The following is a 14,044-nucleotide window of genomic DNA, read 5'->3' as shown; positions in this document are numbered from 1 at the left end:
CAATATGTTCAGATCATGTCTACAGTTGAAAAGAAATTGCTCACTTTCTCAATGAAGTACTTTTGTCAGTCTATAAATAATAGACATTTCAGTGTCCATTTTTAAAAGAAATCATTGAAAATTATTAAAATAATCACATTTAGTCTAAAAGTTCACAGGATCAACTTGGTTCTTCTTATACTGAGCAACTGTCATCAGTGCTACTCAGAGAATCTTTGGGACATCTTCAGGCTCACTCCCTTACAAAGTATAAAATGGTCTATGGATTATACCTACTTACTGGTTACCACACTCCTCTGCTGCCCACAGCAAGCATTTCCAGAGATAATGCCACTTGATGGAGGAGTTACTTCAGTCAGTTCTTTAAAAATTTCTGCCTTCCCCAACTGTGATCATCCCATTTGGTGTTTCTGTTACACATACTTTCATTTAGCAAACCCATTCTGTGAAAATCACTGCTTTAATGATAGCTGGGCTTAAATATGGTAGTACAGGAAGTCTTTGTGAATGTGATACTAATGTCCCTAAATATCACACCAGTTGGTATCTAAAACTCATGAACTCCCAAAATGGTTTTCACTCAAACAGAACACAGTACCGGAGGCACTGCTACCTTCGTAAAGAGGCAGGACTACCCTTTAGATGCTATGCCTGACTTTTCACATATCTTTCATCATAGCAGTACACAACTGGATTTAGTTCATGCTTTCACACAGAAAATCATATAATCCAAATTAGTCAAGAGCTCAGAACAAACAAAAATCACAGGAAATCAGATGGTTAACATCTTACCTAAAGACAGAAAGGAAATGTGCCCTATCTTGCAAAGAAAATGAAATCTGAAGTAACTCAATGACTTTCCAATGAATTTCTGCAATTCCGTGATTTTAAACTTTTTAAACCATACCCCACACAGTAATATATATTTATATCACAAACCATTACATGTTATTTTCATTTATATATGTAACTAAAACAAAGGTTTCACAGACAATACTTACCCTTAATGTTTGTGATGTGCTGATTTTCTAATGTACTCAATTTTTAAATGCTAATCATGCCCCCCCAAATTGATTTCTCTAGCCACTAGTGAATCACAACACCCACGATTTGAAAAACTGCATTAAAAAGTAGTGTTTCAACCAATAAGTGTTTATATCACCGTAAGTACCATTGCTTTCTATTATAGATATTTACTGATTATTTTAGTAAAGTCATACAAAAAACAGTATGAAAATGTTTAATGAAAGAAAAGGATAGTATGACCAGTAGAATATTATAAAGGGAATAGAAAAGCCAAGACTAGACCAATAAAAAGATCATCAAATAGCTTTAAAAATTGGAAAGATCTGTGACAAGACCAATCAATTACTTATGTTCAGGGGTGCATAAGCACCATCCTTTTCAACAGTGTAGACATTCTTTCCATAGCTTTAAGTAAACTGCATATCTGTTAAGCAAAGTCCTTTATTTAGAAATAATATTCTAAAAATTAACACTCTCGACTGGGAAGGATAATATATCAACTCAAAAGTAGGATAAACCTTACCCAAACTGCAGGTATTTCTGGCTCCTGCTCACAGAGCAGTCTCAGCCTTAAGAAAGATACCCAAATTTCCAAACAAATGTACAGAATTGTGACGTGAGGAAGGAAAATACAGAACATGCCAAAGGAAGATTGATGGATAAGGTAGAAACCTAGCAAAGGAATAGAAAAAAATGTAGTATGGTAAAATTAACTTTTGCTTGTTTTTGTTTTAGACTGAAGAATAACTTCAGATAAAGAGAAGCCAATAGAGCATTTTAAATCCACTGTACCTCAAATCATAATACCAGAGTCAATCATTTATTGGTGCTTCCCCAGAGTACTTCCTTTCAATGTCCTAGTGATTCTGGCATAGAAAATCTTAGATGATAGGGGTCTTCAGGTCAAAGGTACTGTAAGGCTAAAATATTACACATTCGGGGTGGGGGAGACCTCCTAACGGCCTTAAATTATCTCAGCCAGGCCAAAACAGGGTTCAAGGTGAGAACTGTCAAAAATTAAAAATAAAAATAACACTTTCCTATTTCAAAGAGAGAGATTTTGGTTGAGCTGCAAGCTTAGGAATAACAAATCTGACCACGTTAGACATTCTTTTACATACATCCAAATGGCTGACAGACATTTCTTATTCTAACAATTCAGAGAAACACTTCGTATATAATTTACCAGCACTAATGGTTTCAGTGGTTCTTAAGTAACTGTTACTTTCCATATACTCATCTCCTTTCCCATCTTATTCCTTCTTCTGACCTCAAACAGCCCAAGAATCTTTCATAAAGAAAAGAGAAAATACCTGAAGTGACATCAGTTGATGAGGGTAGGTACTCACTATTAAGCAGAGTATTTCATTACAGAAACAGTTGACAAAATTAACTTTAAACTAGCAACCACAGTTCCTAACCTAGTACCCTACTATCTATCTCAGCAAGATTTTAAACATGTTTTTACTCATTTCATTCAGTTTTATGCAAACAAGTTATAACAAACTTACATTTCCACCACACAGTTTTGAAAAGGAATCCTGAAAAATCTCTTTAACTAACCTAATGGTACACAATAGCTATTTTTAAAGTAGTTTTTCCATCTTTTAAAGAACTGTGTACACTTTATGAAACACTTTTAAAAGACTATTTAAAATCACAGTGGCTTTGGCCAAAGCAATCATGTTGTCCTGTGTATCTCAAGCCTCTGCTGCAATAATGCATTTCCATATGCTCCCTATCTTCATACAGAAACAAAATTCACAAATGTATCTTTAAAGTTCAATGGTCTTTCTTTTCAATTTCAAAAAGAACACCAAATGCTGCTTGCGCAAGCAAGCCATTATTTACTAGTCATTCCTTTCAACTGATGTTGGGGAAATCAGGGGTGTAGGGGTAAAGATAAAGAAAAGAGAGTATTTTCTTTATATGCTTGAAAATATCCTCTTAATATTTTCAAAAGTAAAAATGACAAAGCTGTGTAGACACAGACCACCAGAGATACAATAAATAATGATGGCCATAGAAAATAAAACTGCAAGAAGTCCAAAGAAACACAAAGACCATGGCTGAACTGTCTCCATGGATAATTTTTTAAACTTTATATTTATTTAGGGACATGAGACAGTTCTTTGAATATTCGATGTGAGCTACCCGACTCAAAGGTGCCTGGTTTCTCCCGGAGCCACACTTCACTGAATTATAAGGGGCACCTAGTTCTATGCTGAGATGATATTAAGCAGGACCCTGTGCTCCTCCTCCAAACCCCTGCCTCTTGTTTATAGAAAAGCTGAAGTCTCCCCATCCTCCCTGAGTCATAAACAAGCAAGCTTAAGCAGCTAATGATTGGGGCAATGGAGTCACAGACTCACTCTCTGATGCACATTCCTAAGTTGTTTTATGACCAGACCACTTTCTTAGCCTCCCCTTCAGTAACTGTTACGAAGGCAGTTGCCCCCAGGATCATACCCCTGGCCCCTCCATCACACAGAAACCAATTACTCTTGTCTAAGTCTCAGGAGGCAGTTGCAAAGAGAAGAAACAAGAACTGGTTAGAACCAACTAAGCCCAAGGTGGTGGCGGGGATGGGGTGGGGTGGTAGTTTCCAGTGGACCTAGAGCCTTATTATAAGCTCACTGTAATGTATCAGCATGCTAAATGACACATCCACCAGTGCCATGACAGTTGACAACTGCCATGACAACAACCAGAAAAGTCTGTACAAGGACTGAAAGACCCACATAAGAACTGATTGGCACTGTCACACTAGGACATGATGGCAGAAACATCCCATAAAAGTCCACATAGCCCATCCCAGACAGAGCTGTCTCAACCAGCCATCTTGGCTGATGGCTCCCCACTCTATCCTTTTCCTCTTCTGAGCAATAAAGCAGCTGTTCACTTTGTCCCTCTGCCTCTGCTGCAAATTCTTTCACAGCCAGGCAGCGAGGCCCCACCTTAGTGGGCCTCCTAATTTAGGGGTCCCTCTAACCACTGACAGAGACAGATACACAGTTTAACACACAGTTTCCCTCATTGCTACTTCATCTTTACTATAAATATAAGTAAACTCCATCAGTGAAGCAGCATTTCTTTGTATCTGTAATTGTAGGTATGCAGAGTAAGAAAAGCAGAATACATTCACTTAACATGGCAGAGATACTGTTAAAAGTTGGATAAAAAACAAATTTACCAGTATTTTTTTCCTTTTAGAAACCTGAAGTATTTAACAAATTCCAAACTTTTAACAGATACAAACTGCCAACTTCCCCAACCTTCCCAAATCCATCCCATCTATCCCCTAGTTTAGGCATAAACGTGAAGGTCTAAAGCTTACACAATGATTATTTCCTTGTCCACATAGCATAATGAATAGAAGATGAAAACTGATAAAGATTTTCTCCTTGACCAAATTCTAGCAAGGCTCCTCTGAGCCCTCTTCTCAACTAGACTTCAACCTTGACCTATAAAAACCCTGACTCTCAACACAAATGACTTCGTACACTCATGTCCACCTACATTAAAAGATTTAAACAAATACTAACACAGTTTTTAACAGCTCAAGGCCCTGTCCCTAGAATGACCTCTAGCCCCTCTTACAGTGCTTGTCTAAGAAAGCTCAAAGTTGCCAAAAGAGTTTTAGGTTTGTTCTAGCCAACCCCTGACTATAGACCCCTGACCACTTTATTGTAGTGCATTTACTAAAAAGGGTTTAAAATTGTGAATCCTTCCTTTGAGATGTAAATGTATCTCATATAACTCAGTTACTCAGGATTGTTTTTCTCAAGGATATGAAAGCCATTCCTTTAAGATGTAATCATCAGGAAGGACAGGCCTCAGTCTCTGCAGGAGGATAAAATCCTAACTTCAATAACTCAACTAATAGACACAGTCAGCCTAATCATCATTTACTGTGACCAACCATTTGTAATTTTTCTATTTTCCTGACTATAATGACCAAGCTAGCAACCCCTCTCTACTCCCTCATTCTCCCTTTAAAATGCCCAGTCTTCTCTGCACAAGTCCCCTCTTCCCTACCTGCAGCAGTGAATTACTGATTAAAATCTGACTTTACCACTTTAACTTGTGTCCAGATTTATCTTTGACAAAATGAATAGTGAAAGTTGAACATATCCCAGTTAGTAAAGACTTAGTTATTATAAAAAATCATTAGCTGTGAAGTTCTTTAAAAACAAACAAATAAACAAAAAACTTGAAGGTTTTAACTTCATTCTGGGAATCACCCAATCAGCATTCAGCATTTAGGGGGGTGGAAAGGGCCAGTTGTCATACATCAAGCCTAAATCCTTCATGTTACAAATGATGACTTCAATGCCCAAAGAGATTAAGTGACTTACCCAAAGTGATTTCAAGGAGGGATTGGATTAGAAAAGGCTAATTTAGCATTATACTCTTCCTGACTCCAATATGAAAATATTCATTCTCTTGTATTCACATTGGTAAAACCAACATTCACCAATAATCATTCAAGCCAAATCAGAGAGTAACATAAATTGCTCTACTACAACACAAGTGTTACAATTCCACTATATGCCAGCAACTGTAAACTAAGGAAAGTCTGTTTGGTACAAGTATACATAAGATTTCATTTCACTCAGGAAACTGTTTCCTTGATGAGAAACTGCTTCTACACACAAGCCAAGAAATTAAAATCCCATGCATAAAACCAAAGGAGGGTAGAGAGTCTTCAAATGATTTAGATAGTCTTAAAAACAACCAAAAGAAAAAGAAAAATAAATTAAAAACCCTTTATCTGCACTTACCAGCAAAGCATTTGGAACAGAGGTTCATAGTCTTGCTGGACCTGGGGCAAAAAAAAAGAAAGAAAAGAAAGAAGAGCTAAAAATTCAGTATCACTCTAATCAAAACATAAAGATGTTTGAAACATAGGCAAAAAATTTCCCAGCCAGGGAACTGAATTAATAAACTAATAATAAGTCCCTAACCATCCATCCCTCCCCACAACAAAACAAAAACAAACAAAACAACAAAAATAAAACAATACTTGTTTGTTTATACGTTTGTTATCTGTGAGCTAGCCAATGCTTTATTTTTTGTGACTAGCAGCTTATGTAGGGGCAAGTTCAGAAAATACTGTAATATGCCCAGAAGAGAACAGAGGAGTCAATTTATCCTATGATTACCACATTCCTTCTGTTTACACTTAAACATTTACCGCAAAGTTATCACTCAAAAAATGAGGAATTTTGTCTCTTAAAGGGTAAAACTTGCTCCTAAATTTACACTCAATTACCTCTATAAGACTACTTGAACTTTTGTTTTCTTTCCCCTCATCCTAGTCCAATTTCAGATCCTGGTCACATTATGACCTTGCCTTTTAAAATTCTTTCTTTGTACGTTCCCAATCAAATGATTTTTCATGTCCTTTCATCTGTTAATAGCCACAATTCACTGAATACTAACTTGGATGGACACTTAACATACCTTATCTTAATCTTCCCAACATCCCTGAGATTGGGTACTACCATACTGCTTTGTTTCTAAAATGCACTGTTTTAAAAATCACATTAACATTTCTATAGCTAGGAAACATCATACATTTGGCTACAAGTGATGGTGATGAATGATTTAATGAGGAAATGTTCCTACCACCTCTTCCAAGGTGTTATTAAATTGAGGGACCTTAGAAATCAGGGAAAAACAGCCTCATCCCATTTAACAGGTGAGCAGCTTGTCCATGGTCACACAGCTGGGGAACTAACTGCACAGGAAGTATCGGACCTAAGGTCTGAGCTATAACTTCAAAAGCCATCCTAACCAACTCCAAAAACCTCCTAGAATACTCTTGTTTGGCTGAGCTATCTACAGCCTCACTGCTCAGCAACTCCCCTCCCAATATCTGAGTCTTTGCCCAGAGACCCTCCTACACATGGAATAAGGCAACTATCTTCTGCCCTTAGTAAATTGTAGTTAATGAAAGCCTCTCTCAGGAAGTATTCCTTGATGACTATGATTGTTTTCTAATGTACTGGGACCCAAGATCTAACTGTTAGTAACTGTCATAGGGTAACAAAATGAGGAGTTGGAGGAGAAGAGAGTAGGTGGGAAGGGGTCACTATTTCTCTTTCCCAAAAGAGATGCTATGTTAACAGGTGAATCTTTCTTCAGGACTTTTTAATATAAAAACATCAAAGGCAGTAAGGAAACGTATGTACATTTGAACAAAATGAATAAACAGACAAAAAGATGATTAATAGTGGCATCTAACATTTATTACACGCCTATTACGTGGTAAGCATAATACCAGATGGCTTCAACCCCATTTTACCAATGAGGAAACAGGAAACAGAGGCTCCAAGAGGATTCATAACTTGCCAAGGTTACAGAACTAGTATGTAGACGAACCTGGTCTAATTCCGAAGCCCGTATTCTTTTCACCATGCCAAACTAGGGCCTCTGCCCCCAGTACAGCAGCTGAGGGAAACACAGTCTGGTGGTTTGGGAGAATAGTCCCACAACTAAAGATTTAATATATGGTAAGCTAGTCAACTCCCTGAGAAAATAAAACCTTTCATCTGGAGGAAGCAAGCACAACCCCTGCCCTCCTCTCCAAATACACATACACGTACAAAGGGAAGCAACCCAAGGCTGCCAGTCAATTTAGTTCCAACTCAAGGAAGAACTGGGGGTAAAGGAATTCCTTTGTTGCTAGAACTCCCCCCAAAGGAGTTCCTCTTCCTGACAAAGCTGGTAAAAAAAAAAAAAAAAAAATTGGGAAAACAGCCATTTTTTCTGCAAGCCCTTATCTCTCTTCAGATGGCTGATGTATTTAAAATACCCTCTATACCTATATATTAACTAACTGACATCCATTCTACTTCCTGAGTAGGAATTTTTCAGCAACACAGTTATCAACCAGGTTATGAAAGAAATAATACAGCTACTGGTATTATTAATCAAAACAGAAATGTATGAAATCTGAAAGAAACTAGATTTTGGCTACAGATATAATAGATACTGGTGTTGCCAATTTGGATCACATAGCAACACTGAATTTGAAAAAACTGGCAGCGGCTTCTGAGAACTTTGCTCCTTTCTCAAGTTCAACATGTAAAACTTGAAGCTAACCACAGGCATGCAACTACTGATTGCCCAATATAACACACGGTGATCAATTTGCACAGTTTTAGGATGAACAACAGAGTTCTCTATGTGGCAGCAAGCATAAAAGGTAAATATGATTCTCTTATGTCCCCACTACTCCAAAGAAATTGCTCTTACTGAGAACTCCAATGGTCACTATGTTTCTAAAACCAAGGTTTAGTAGGTTGATTAATGGCGATCCAAAGGTACCAAATCCTAATCCCTGGAATTCGTAATCCCTGGAGTTTACCATATTTGGGGGGGAAAGTTCTTTACAGATGTATGAAGCTAAAGATTTTGAGCTAACTCTGTATTATCAAGGTGGGCCCTACATGGCATTACAAATGTTTTTGGAGAGACACATAGAGGAGAAGGCAATGTGAAGATGGAGGTAGAGCCTGGAGGAATGTGGTCACAAATTCAGGAATGCTGAAGCAGCCACCAGAAGTGGGAAGAGGCAAGAAATGGAATTTTCCCTAGAGCCCCCTGGAGGAAAGGCAGTTCTGCCAGATTTTGGACTTCTAGGCTCCAGAAACTTAAGAGAATACGTTTCTGTTGTATTAAGCTATTAAATTTGAGGTAATTTGTTACATCCCAGAAAACTGATACACAGGGTTATGACTCTGATCTCATTTTACTCTCAGTACGTCTCAGCAAGATCCTTCCTTCTTGAAACTCTACTTTTGCCTTCTTGTCACTCAGGTCCTAGATCAAATCTATCCACTACCTCCACCCCACTTTCCTCCCACATAACCGCTCCCTCTTAAGTCACCTTTGCTAGCTCCTCCTCCACCATCAAGACATTTATCCAGAGGTCTAAGAACTCAGTCCTTATTATTCCTACTTCCAAATTAGTGATCTCACAGAGTCCAATGGCTTTCAATACATTACCTATGCACTAAAGATTCACAAATGTTTACCTTCATCCCAAACTTCTTCATCTTGCTGCAAACTCATATATCTAACTGCCTATTTGACATCTTAATATGCAACTCAGACTCAACATTTCAAACTAGAACACTCAATACTCCCCCAAAATTTGCCTGATCCATTTTGTTCACCTTTGTAAAGGGCAACACCTTCTTCCCAGTTGCTGAAGGTAAAATCCAAGAAACCAACTTTGATTTCCCTCTTTCCTGCAGTCTTTCATACACAATACTCAGCAAGATCCAATGGCTCTATTTCTAAATAGAACTAAATCTATCTACTTCTGTCCTTTGCCAATGCTTCTACTCTGGCCACCATGCTCTCACCTGGACCACTAAGTGACTTTTTACTGGTCTCCAGATTCCTACTCTTCACCTTTGACAATGATGTTCCACACAGCAGCAAGAGCAATCTTTTTTTAAAACAAGTTAGATCTTACTATTTTCTTTCTTAATGTCATCCAATGATTTCCTATCATACTTAGTATAAAATTCAAACTTCTTACCAGAGCCTTGAGACCTCTTCATGATCTGTCTCCTCCTGCCTCTCCTCTTCCTTTCTTACCATTTTACTCCTCTCACTTACCACATTTAAACCATACTAGGTTTTTTATCTGTTTCTAGAATATACTGTAGAACTCTTGCCCGTGCTGTTTCCTCTACCCTTAAATCACTGTAGGACTGGCTCTTTCTTGTCACTCAGGTCCTGGTTCAAACCTCCTAAGTAGGCTTCACCTGACTATCCAATTTAAATTAGATCTCTTTCTGTTTTCTTTTCTTCATAACACATCATTCTTTGATATCGCACCACGACCTGTTTGCTTGTTGACTACCTTCCAACACTAGAATGTAAGTGTTGTAAGAGCAAAGATCCTCTTGGACACCCCTGTTTGGTACTTAACAGGCATCCAGTAAATACTTGTTAAATGAAGAAATAAATCTTCTCTCGAAGGCATGAACTATGAAAAATCTAAGTAATTTTTTTAAATGTATTTTGTAAAGGTCATTCAAACACCTCCTGGAAGACAGGGCATCCACAATCCTAAACCTGTCAGCCTGTCATCTCTCAGGAGCTCTGTCACACTATATTGCCTATAAATGGTAGATCATGCCACCCTGTGTACCTGGCTATGATTTGTCACTCAACAGGTAACAGGTGGCAGACACTTTCAAAGGTTTCTTTCCAATAAGATGGAGCTGCAAAGAAACCAATTTAAATTTTTTTCTTCTTTCAATAAATAATGTTTAAAGATATTTTCTGGGTTTGAAAATACATGTCCTTTGTACAGAATTTAGTCAAAGCACAGAAGCATTTAAGCAAAAACCAAGAATCACTGATAATCTTACCCCCAAACATAAGAATTGTTAACATTCTGAAATAATTCCTTTTAATCTTTATGGATAGATATACCTAATTAAGAATTTATTATATTTAACAGTACTGGTAAAGCTCTGTGGTATAGTCACAGGTTTGCTTTATAACATATACACATATTTTCTTTTGTATATATCAAGTAACTCACAAAGAAATCTATAATAATACGTAAATTTCCTTTTTTCACTGCATATTTACATATAATGATACTTCCCACATTATTAAATATTCTTCTAAAACATCCTTGTTGCTCTGTAATAGTCCATTTACATACTAATATTACAATTTATTCAGTCACTCTCTTACTGTTGGATGTTTAATCTTTTTCCCAGATTCTTTCTATTATAAATATTGCTATAATGAGCATTTTTAGACATACATCTTTGGTCATAAATCTTTGGCTGAATAACTTCTTTAAGACTGACTCTGAAAAGGAGAATTATTAAGATGAAAAAGTACAGTTTTGGTAAGTATTGCCAATTTACTTCCCAGATAAGTTCTACCAATTTACACTCTCATCAAAAGTATCTGAAAGTATTATTTCAATAAACCTCACCAACAATAAGTATATTAATTTCAAATCTTTGTTTGATGGGAGAAATGGTTATCTTGCTTTAATCGTGTGTTTTCTTCTGAAAAAAATTTCTGATTTTGAAGGATATTAAATTTTTAATGAAAAATAAATTAATCTTCCAGCTAACTTGCCTCAAGGAATTAAAAAAATTCCTAATTCCTGAGAATTCTAGAGACATTTTATTTACAATATTTTCTTGACATTCATACAAAACTACTATCTATCTACTGTCACCACCCAGGAAAACACACACACATGCCAGGTCCCCCCAAAATATTTTAATACAAATATGGAAATAAAAAACAACCCTGTCACCGTATCAGAAAGACACTGAGACACAAGAAAAATAAAGACGAGTTAAAAGGAAAAACAACAGCACCAGTACACAAATATGCCAAGCCATTCTAGCCTAATGTCCTTAAGTTTCTCCATGTAAGGCATGTAACATAAAATTTTCAAAAGTCTAGACTACAAAAAGAGAATTTCTTTCTTAATGAAGAGAACCAATCTGTAAAAATCAACTAGTCAAATTTCCTAATTCAATCTCCTTTAATAATCCAGAGGAACGAGGGGAAGAGTAGGAAGGAGAAGAGAGATGGGCAGGGATGTGTGTGTAGGTGCAAAGAAAGAGAAGGAAAAACAAACCACAATGCCTCCTCCACTCTAAAAATCATTTCAGTCGCCTTATAAGTAAAATTAGATGATTAAAGAATAGTAACAATCTGCGTGCCACATCGTATAATTACAGTTAGAAAGTCTAGCTTCCTACAACAGCTAGGAAGCAGCAAACAGCTCTACTAAAGGATCACTCTTAGCTCACCCCAGGCAAACCAGAAAAAGGTCAGTTCAAACAGATGACATCCTAGCTGGCAATGACAAAGGAGGCTTTCAGCAGTGCATCCAGTCTGCCTGAACTGTCACACATCACTCTAAATCATTCAGACAATGTCTGCAAAGTTTTCTTTTTAAGGGAATATTACGAAGGAAAAGATGGAGTTGTTAACAAGGGGGATTAGTTTCTAGAATGTAGCAATATGGGTCCTGCTACTTTAAAAGCTAATTTCAGTGTCATAATTTAGATTCTAGGCAGATAGTGTAATGAACCACGTCTTAACATTTTATACCCAAACTCAAGGACAGGAAAGACAAAGCATACACCTCTGGTTTTATGTGTTTTAAGTCCCTGCACTAAAAAGATACACAGACAAACACATTATCATCTGTGGCCCTGTACATATTACTAAAAGTTTAGTCCAGCACTATCTAACAATTTAAACAAGATGAGGCATGGGCATCAATAAAGCAGTTAAAAATAAATAAAGAATAAAAAATAAAATATGTAAAGCCCTAACAGAAAAGCAAGAGGAAAAAATACAATGAACTGAATAAAAATACCAAACAATTTTCCACATAAGAGAAACAATGACACTATCAATTTTAACACATACTGTCTTACCATATAGGCCCAAATATAAGGAAAGGTTTTCTTCCCTAAAATTATCCTTCAAGAAGAACTGCTTTATAATTAAATCCTTACTTTTGAAGTAGGCACCAATAATTTTATACTAAACACCAACAGAGAGGAAAGAAACAAAGAAAGAAAAAGTTTCCCCAAAATCTGGAAATGGAAACTATAGGCATACAGTCATTTGCAGGGGAATAGCATTTAGGATTTCAAAAGAGGAAGACCCTGTCAGCGAAATCAAACTCCCAGGGACTTCTATCCAGTCAGTCTGTAAAAGGGGCGAGAGTGAAGTGCTCACCTCTGGGCATAAACACTGAGGTATAGAAAAACATCAGCCAACACTAGTGCTGGATGCTTTGTCAAAGTTATTACACCAAACAAGTTTCAAGAGGGAGTAAAGTACAATTTTAAATGCAGGTAAGTATTTATTTCTGGAGTGTGATATCACAATTACAAGAGGTAGCTGCCGCTGAAAAAGTCCTCTGAAGATCATTTAGAAAGTAACGCAATAAAAAGCCTTGGAAAGTTAGGAAGATCACAAATAACTTCAAAATGGTGGCAACTCTCCTAAAGTTATATGAATGAATTCTTGTGGCTTCAGGTAAAATTTTCAGAGAGCAACATTTACAGAGTTTTAAAGTGCTCTATGGTAAACAATTTGTAAGGAAGTGAATAACTGAAAAACTGTCATCAATAACTTTAAATGTGGTTTTAGTAAATATTAAAGACATGCATGGCTGTGAAGATGTGGAGCGTTCAAATAAATCTGTTTCATAAAATGAATGTGGAAAAGTAACATTTTTAAATGTATATATATTCAATATATAAATACTCATTGTGTATACTAGAATATATTCAAATACATATAAATTAATAGTATAAGCTATCATATTAAATAAGCATGTGCAGTTACTATTGAGGCAAACTAAGAATATATGCGATCTGTTTTTTATAATTGCATGTAAATCTAATTTATCTCAAAATAAAAGTTAAGATATTTAAAATATATGTGAAACTAATATTTTAATTAACTATTTAACATTTTAATTATTTAATCTATACCCCTAAAACTTTCTATGTTCACGTTGACCCAAACACTTCTTTTTCTTACTGAGAAGATGGAGAAATGCCTTAAATCTGGGCCTTTTCATTTGTGAATATATATAGTATTTAAGGAAATTAAAACCCTGTATTAAAGTAAAGCTAACGCTCTGCAGAATTCACTTCCGTAGTAGAGAAAATAGCAGGGAAAAAAGACTAAGTTCACTGCTGTCCAGATACCTAAAGTAATTGTACACAGGCTGATTATTAAACTTCTCACTTAGATTATTCCTATCCATTTGATTAAAAGTTTTTTAGAATTGTACATCAAAGGAGCATACTTCATGAAGTGGTGCAAATGTTCTATATCGTGATCCAGGTGGTGACTATGTAAGTGTATACATTTGTTGAAATTCATTATATATATATGATTGTGCATTTTACTACATATAAATTATAGCTCAATAAAGTATTATTGGTACAAAAAATAATTTTTAAAATTCTACACTACA

At 36.2% G+C, this 14,044-nt stretch overlaps 1 protein-coding gene across 2 annotated transcripts in view; it reads right to left on the bottom strand.

Moving 5' to 3' along the window:
• The window catches only part of ZFAND3 (zinc finger AN1-type containing 3), a 287,514-nt gene that overhangs the window by 188,133 nt on the left and 85,337 nt on the right, over positions 1-14,044 (bottom strand). For both annotated transcript variants that reach the window (XM_074348627.1, XM_074348626.1), the window contains one exon: positions 5,811-5,851. In XM_074348627.1, coding sequence (XP_074204728.1) covers positions 5,811-5,851 — 41 coding nt within the window. The remainder of the gene's footprint in view (positions 1-5,810; positions 5,852-14,044) is intronic.

This window comes from Camelus bactrianus, chromosome 20, assembly GCF_048773025.1.
Source record: "Camelus bactrianus isolate YW-2024 breed Bactrian camel chromosome 20, ASM4877302v1, whole genome shotgun sequence".
Lineage (NCBI taxonomy): Eukaryota > Metazoa > Chordata > Mammalia > Artiodactyla > Camelidae > Camelus > Camelus bactrianus.
The sequence above is the reverse complement of the archived record's forward strand: the minus strand, read 5'-3'. Positions and strand labels throughout refer to the sequence as shown.